The sequence below is a fragment of the Elephantulus edwardii genome, unplaced genomic scaffold, assembly GCF_000299155.1.
Source record: "Elephantulus edwardii isolate Elephantulus edwardi_28Jun2011 unplaced genomic scaffold, EleEdw1.0 scaffold00014, whole genome shotgun sequence".
NCBI lineage: Eukaryota > Metazoa > Chordata > Mammalia > Macroscelidea > Macroscelididae > Elephantulus > Elephantulus edwardii.
In genome coordinates, this window is record NW_006399764.1 from 16629009 (window position 1) to 16637477 (window position 8469).

At 38.3% G+C, this 8469-nt stretch overlaps 1 protein-coding gene across 1 annotated transcript in view; it reads right to left on the minus strand.

Annotated features, from left to right (window-relative positions):
• Positions 1 to 8469, minus strand: part of CCDC171 (coiled-coil domain containing 171) — a 313076-nt gene that overhangs the window by 261509 nt on the left and 43098 nt on the right. Inside the window, exon 6 of the mRNA XM_006881285.1 lies at positions 8016 to 8162. Coding sequence (XP_006881347.1) covers positions 8016 to 8162 — 147 coding nt within the window. The remainder of the gene's footprint in view (positions 1 to 8015; positions 8163 to 8469) is intronic.

An 8469-nucleotide genomic window follows, 5' to 3' on the forward strand; every position in this document is an offset into this window, starting at 1 on the left:
TTTTTTTTTAAATCAAGTTTTGTTTTTATACGAACTGAAGTAGACCATCTAGATATATTTCCATTTTATTTAAATTGTTAAGTAGAATATGAAGTCAAATTTGTAGGTAGTGCCAGAGAATTGACTTAAGTACTTTTGTAACTCAATTTAAATTTCAATAATATGTACATATTCATCTATATGTGCTCATATTCATATGTACATACACGTACACGTACACCTGCTAATCTTATCAGAAACTGCACAGATGTATCCTCATACTATTTGAGGAGTTTATAGTCTTGGAAGAGAGATAAAACTGAGGAATACCATGTTGTGGTAGTGGTGTTCTGTGCCATCAAGTCAGAACCGACCCACAGCTGACCCTCCAGCAGGTTTGCAGAGGCAGTTACTTGCATGGAAGGAGACTGCCCATTCTTCTCCTGCAGAGCAACTGGTGGATTTGAACTGTGTGTGTCTTTGGGATTGAAGCACAACTTCTTACCAATAGGCCACTGGCCACCAGTATTATACAACACAAAATACAGTATTTACTTACAGGATAAAGCTTGAAAACACTGTACTTGAAAGGAGGCAGACCAAAAGGCCCACATGGTTTCATTTTTATGTAAGAGCCAAAATACTAACAAGAAGTAGATTAGAAGTTTCCAGGGGCTAAGGGTAATGGGATATTCTTATTGCAGTAATTAAAAAAAGGTTTTGGTCGAATCTACCAGATGCTCTGCCGGAGAAGGAGGCATAATATCCTCCTGTACCAGTCAGATCTGATTTGACGGTACATGCACACAAAATAATAAAAAAATTTAAAAAATTAAAAAAAAAAGGTTTTGTAATTAGACAACTACAATGGTTGTACAAGGAGCCTTCGATGGCGATGTGGCTAAGGATTTGACCGCTGACTAGTGCTGGTCAGGGGTTCCAATCTACCAGCAACTCTGCTGGTGAAAGATGTGACAGACAGACTTCTGTAACGATTTACAGCCTTGCAAACCATACGACGAAACTCTACAATGTCCTGAAGTGTCACTATGAAGTGGAATTCAACTCGATGTCAAGAAATTTTGTTTTGGTTTTAGAAGTATCAAAAACCTTATAAAAATACTAAAAGCCACTGAATTCTACACGTTAAAATTATGGATTTCATTGTATGTGAAATATACTTTCATTTTTAAAAATCGATGAATAAATAAGAAACCCTGGAGTACAAGATTCAAAGACAAGGTCAAAGAAGTAAGAGAGACCTCCACCAAGCTCCAGAAAAACTCACTTCAAGGGCCTCCAAGGGATTCAAGCCGGTGCAAGCTCTGGCTGGGAATCCGCATTTCCACCCCAGATAGAGTGAAACAGAGCCTGTATTTTAACAAGATCCCTTGTCATATACCACCAGGAATACACTTGATGATAAGGGTCACCCAGGAATCTCACTAAAATGTAGACTCAGTCAGTGTATGGGGCGTGAAAACATGACTTCTCAGCAGGTAACTAAACAGAATGAAGCAGGGGAGAGAAGCAGATTTGAAACTCTGGTCCTTTCTAAAAGCTGGCTTTCTGCATTCTTAGAGCGAGCAGAGGTAATATAAGCAAAGAGGGCGAAAGAAGAAACTAAAGTTCACATCTTTGTTTCCACACCTCCTAATCTTGGAAAAAAGTCCAAAAGAAGACTAGCCTATACATTGTTTGTATTACTAAAATAAATTCATTAGTAAAGACAGCAAAAAAATATACAAATCTTAAAACAAATCCTATCATATCAAGAGTGGGATTTATTAACAGAAATAAAGTCCTTGTAATAATTTTTTTTTAAAACTGGTAGGCTGGTGAAATAATTCTTACATCCAGCAGAGGGAGCTAAAGGAACATCTATTTGCTCTTCCAAAAAAGTGTTTTCCAATGACACTACCTAAAAGTGAACGAGTACATTTAAATACAGTGTCGTTGGCATTCAGTCCTAATATAATTCACAAAGGAAGGGCAGAAAACAAAACCAAATTTGAGATTATAAGATTATAAAAATATGCTTAAGATTTTATAAAATCCAACATAAACACACATACCACAGATCAACTTAAGTACATACAGTGTTGTGTCTAAAAGCAGTATTAGGCATTGCTGTGTCTGTTCTCCAACATGATGAACATCACAGAGCTTCAAGTACCACAAGACATCCACATATTCCATTGATTCCCTAGTTGATATCTCCTTTACACTATAATACTCTACCAAGAGACTTTTTTTTTTTTTGGATTTCCATTCATTCATTGTTGCACTTTTCTCCCCTCCCAACTCTTCCCCTTAGTACACTACCCTCTGGGAAAAGTAAAAGACAAATTCTTTCATTGTTTTACAAACCCTCCCCCAGGTCCACTCCACCATGTAGCCTTCACTCTAGACTCCTGTCATGACATAAATACCTAATCACATATCCCTTTTCAACAGTTTTCTCCCTCATCTGTTTCAATGCAGTCCCATCTTTCTCAGTCTCTCCCCAACCCCAAGGTCAGTCCTGTTTTACAATGGTGGCACCATGCAGCATTTGTCCTTCTGTGACTGAGCTACTTCACTCAGCATAATGTCCTCCAAAGTCACCCATTTTGAATAATATTGCATGATTTCTTTGTTTTTCAATGCAGCATAGTATTCCATTGTGTGGATATACCACAGCTTCTCTATCCATTCCTTTGTTGATGGGCACTTAGGTGGTTTCCAACTTCTTGCTATTGTGAACAAAGCCGTGATAAACATGGGTGTGCATAAATCTGCTTGGATGTCAGTTATGGTCTCTGTGGGGTATATTCCCAGCAGTGGAATTGCTGGGTCAAATGGTATCTCTATTTGCAACTTTTTGAGAAAGTGCCATACCGCCTTCCACAGTGGTTGCACCAGAGACTTTTATTTTAGTACCATGTATTAACCCTCTTTATTTTACATTTCTCAGATAAAAAAAAATCTTTTATAACCCAAAACTCACAAATATTGTGTGACCTACATCTCAAAAAAAAAATTAAATATTCTCTTTTATGACCTAGATCTCAGAAAAACAAAAGATTCCTTTCCCTTGGCTTCACAATCAGCGGCCTTGGAAGCGCAGTCAGGAAGTCAAATGGCACACAGCATTACAGAAAGCTGGAGCCAAGGAGCGCCTGCAAGTGCTGAACAACAAGGAAGTCACCTCCAAAAGAAAGGTGCACGGGGACCCAAGCCCCCAAGTGCTGCATATGCATGTGAATACTGAACAAAGAATAAAGACAATTGCACTGTTAGTGAAAAATACTGAACATATGCCATGGAGGCCAAGAGAACACACCAATATGCTCGGGAGAAGAGAAGCCAAAGTGTCCCTGAGAAGGAAGGATGGCGTGACTTTATCTCATCTTTTCTGTGCATGTTATCAGAAGAGGCCAGTTCCTGGGGAAGGATGTCATGCTTGGTCAAGTTGAAGGTCAGCAAGAGAGCAGAAGATCCTCTAACAAGATGAACTGATAAGAGTGACTGCAATAATTACCTTACACACAGCAGAGATTGTGAGGATGACACTGGATCGGTTCGTTTTCCTCTGTTGTACACAAGGCTGCTTCAAATTAGAGGTGACCCAAAGGCACTTAACTAGTAACTCACAAAGTAACATTAAACCCAAACAGATTATCTACTCAATTTAAGGAAAAGCCATTTGTCAGTCTTTGAAGAAGGCAGTCTAGAGGATACCTTGTATGCAATCCTTCAGCACAGGTATTTTATCAAAACACTGGGCACGTGCTTCCAACTCCAGTGCCGCAGTATTAACCAAACACACACAGATGCAAACAGTCCCCACGCCTCATTCGCTCCTATAGTTTCCATGAGCCCATTCCAAAAGTTTTGTTAAAAATCATCAAGTTATACAAACATATGGGTACAATTCATTTGCCGGGAGATGGAGGAAAACAAAAACACAACCAATTCAGAAAGAGCGTACACAATCTTTTTCCTTCTTCAAATGGGCTATCTGAACTGTTACTTTCTTTTTTTTTTGTACTGTTAACTTTCTTTTTAAAGGTCAAATCATTCTTGTTTTTAGAATCCTCTAAATGTTCTTATATAAACAAGCCCACAGTTGTTCTTCTAAAACTAAACAAAGAATAGTCAAAGGCCTAAATCTTAACTGCCCTGTGTGCAAGAATCTTGACTGTGGTTAATGACACAATTTTCAGAATGAGATTGGGCAATTTTGTGTAATTCTGAAATCACGGAGAATGGTAAGAATCAGAATTCACATCTCCCGAGCAGATACAAACACCCTGGGTACAGGGAGACTCACCTGGAGGGCATAGGCCATGCTGTTCTAATTCAGAAAGGAATGAACAATGACATTTTGCAGCTTGTAAAAAACAGTATCATTTTAAAATAAAAGACTTTTCTTGTTTACAAGTATAATAAAAGAAACCACTGCTAATAAAATTGGGAATTTCAAGAAGAGAATTTATATCACAAATTCTGAACAAGTTACAAACTAATCTGATTTGCTTAAAAATCTCTGCCATTTTTTGCAACAAAAACTTTAATACAGTATCTGGAGTAATTGATTTTAAAATTTAGAGTAATAAAGAACTCTAAATTTTTAAATGCAAAACGAACATGTTACGTTTAAATTATGTTTAATGACATGTATAAACTGATTTCATCATTATCTACTTTATAATTAGTAACCAAGGCAAGTAAGAGTTTAAATAATGTGTTCTACAAACACATTATAGCTGTAAAAGGCCATCTTCATAGGCGTTGGTTTTAAGAGGGGAGAGACATTTTTCTTTTCCTTATTCACTTGCATGAACACATTCAGAGGAAAAGCTACATTCCCGTTTTTTCTATTACTGTAATAAAGACTATGACTGACAGATGCAATTCAGAATTTATTTGCAAAGCCTATTCTCACTCCACAATAATCTTCAAGAGTTTCTCCATTTCTCTCAGAATTAGGTTTGCATCTTCTCTTTTCTCTTTCCGTATTGAGTTAAGCTTATTTCCCATGATAATAAACTCGTCTATTTGTACAGAGGTTTATAAAAGCCAGGGATATTTCTTTTTCCAGTTCACTTTTCCCTTGGTTCTGTGGTATCTAACACATTTATAAAATTGGATCGGGTAGTATCTTTTTTATTTTTTTTATTCTAGGAAACTATGATTCATATGGAGATTATTAAACTATACAATAGCTTATAGTTTATCCGATTTCTTAAAGTCATGTATATACATTTATATATGTATCTGAACTTTTATATACACACCTATTCATTGGTCAGAGACATAACCACCTTATCATTAAATTTAACTGTTAATAACTTTCCTAAAATTTAAAGCATTTACAAAGCTAAATGTCTATTATATCAATTGTTTGGTCTTTTACATACTATAGATATAAAAGAATGTGCTGTATTAAATTAAAACTTCAGCAACTATCCTCATAATTATGATCTCATCTTAATATAATCTTTTAAAAAATGATAATTACATTTCAAGATTTAGAATTACTGGTAGTTACAACTGCACAGTGCAAAGTTAACTAACGTAAAACGCCTGTTGTGCTTTTACTGCTCATTCATTATGTCACCATCTGATAAAATCATTCAACCATAATGCAAAATTTATTAAGCTGCTAATTTACAATTACTTGCTATGGCATCAGTAAGCTGGACAATGACCAGAGAAAACAGAAGAACTAGTATCTTTTAGTTGTCACCTTAGTTCGCACACTGACACCATTACTCCTCTGTAATTTGGAGAGATCCCTAACTGCAGATTGTCCCAGTGCAATATATCCCCTTATTTCCTGATTGCTGGTACCAAGAGTCTTAATTACGGATCGAAGTAAGATAAAGCTGTTCACAGTTTCAATCTCCTCTCCATCCATCAGGACACTGCCTATTGGTCCAGTAGGAAGAATCACTGTTTTCTTGACATTGAGATGTAATCCATACTGAAGGCTGTATTCTTTGATCTTCTGCAACAACTGCTTCAAGTACTCCTCACTTTCGGTAAGCAAGGTGTGTCATTGGTATAACGCAGGTTATTGATGAGTCTCCCTCCAATTCTGATGCCACACTCCTCACATACTTTTGGGCATGTTTCTTGGAGGAGCTATTCCTTGGAGAAGGACATGATGTTGGACGGGTGGAGGGTCGCTGAGGGAGAGAAAGACCCTCAACCAGGTGGATTGACACGGTGACTGCTGCAATAGGCTCTCATGTGTCAGAAAGTGTGAGGATGGCACAGGATAGAACAGAGCTCAGATCTTTCGTTCTTAGGGTTGCTGTGAGTAATTCTTGACTCGATGGCAACTAGCAACAACCACAGCCATGCATATTACTCATGGGCAAAGATCCCCTTTATGAAGCAGGTAGAAGTCAGTCTCGGCCATCCCCATGTTACCACTTCTTCTTTCATGGTTACCTAATGTTTTTGTTATTGTTCTTAGGTGTCACCGAGTCAAGTAAAACTCAAAGCAACCAACAAGGGATGTGAACAACAGATGTGAACCCTGTCCTACCTGTGCCATCCTCACCATCTCAGACACACTTGAACCCACTGCTGCAGTCACAGTGTCAATGTACCTGGCTGAAGGCCTCCCTCTCCTTCACCATCCCTCCACCTTCCCAACATGATGTCCTGCTCCAAGGAATAGTAGCCTCTCCTAGCAACGTGCCCAAAGTATGTGAGACAAAGCTCTATTATCTTTGTCTCCAAGTAGCACTCTGGCTGCACCTTCTCTAAGACATTATCTGTTTGTTCTTTGGACAATCCATTCAGAACTCCTCTCCAACATCACAGTTCAGAGGCACCCATTCTTCTTCTGTCATCCTTATTCATTGTTCAGCTCTCAGATGTACAAACGTAAAAATATTGAAAAGACCATGGCCTGAATTGGGCACAGCTAAGTCCTCAACACTAACATTAATGCTCCTCAATAATTAAGAGAAGTCCCTGACTGCAGACAGCCCAGTGCAATATGTCTCCTGAGTTGACTGCTAGAACCAAGGGAGCAGATTGTGGGTCCAAGTAAGATAAAGTCATTGCCTATAAATGAGCCTTGATACAGGCTGTCTGATGCAGTGCACAGTGTCCACAGGGAACTGCACGGCTAACCCAAAAGCAGTCCCTCCGGTGGTTAGAATTCATGAACACTTGGGAGAAAAATGGGCAATCTCCTCCTCTGTGACGGGGAACCCCAGAAAACCCACTGAAAGTCAGTCAGTTAAAGTCAGTTCTGACTGAAGAGCAATGAGAGACAGAATAAATTGAAACATTGCATTTACCTACAAGGACATTTGTAAAAGGGGGGGAAAAGCTAACAATTGGATATCTCTCAAGTTTAAGGTTATTATCAGTATCATTCATTTATAAAAATCAAATTTTCATGTTAAGTTAATGCTCCTTTTGCATCTAAAACTTTACCTGGGAAGTACTCAACAAAATCATATGAAAAAGTAAGCATGAATCAAGTAACAAAAATAAATGCAACATTATTTCTGTCACTTATGGCCTTTGTCCACCACATACTGTCCTGTGAGGCTTCCTGAACCTTTTAATGTAGGCAATGACCCTCAAAGGATTCCAAGAGAACTACTTGTTTAAAACACACACATTTTAGGAGAAAGCAAAATTTTACACATACATAAAATATACATAGATCTAAAGGTTTCCAGAGGTCAAATATTCAACCTAACACCCACCCACTCATTGCTGTCAGGCTGTAATCAGCTTGTAGCTGACCTGCTGCAGGTTTTCCAAGGCTTAAAACAGCATCAGAGAGACTGCTCATCTGTCTGCCCAGGACCCACTGGGGGATTCGAACTGCCAGAGGGCTCAGCCTTCAAGTCAGCAACTCAACTCTCTCAGAACTATGCCACCAGCCTTCCCATTCAACATTGACTGACGTCCCCAAAATTAGTTTTATCTTTTTGCTTCAGAGTGAAGCTATTGACAATCTTGAATCATGATAGAACAACATGCCCATTCTTATGAAACAGATGGAGAAAATGCACCTCAAATTCTTTTCTAAGACGCTCTTCTCGTTGAGTGCTGAATTCCAGCTCGCTGGTCTGCCGGCGCAGGAGGTCAGAGCACTCCATGTGTTCCCCCTCCAGCTGCTCCACTTTCTTGTGCATGTTTTGCACGGCATTATCTTGTTCCTGGAAAAGAAGATGAAGTTTATAAAAGCTCTAAGAAATAAATACTACCTCACAGAAGGGAGCAAGTAACTTAGCCTATGCTTTCATGGGTTAATTTACGTGAATAAGACATTTGCAGATATAAGTTAAAAAATTCCCCCTCAACATTTCAGAATATATGTGTGCTTAAAAGACACTTACAGAAGTTTTATCACTTAAAAATCTGATTAATACATATTAAAAAGAACTATATTAGACTGCAGTTTACAATATGGATTGAGGCTCAATGTCAAGTAGACAAAGATTCTCACCACTGGACCAATTGGCA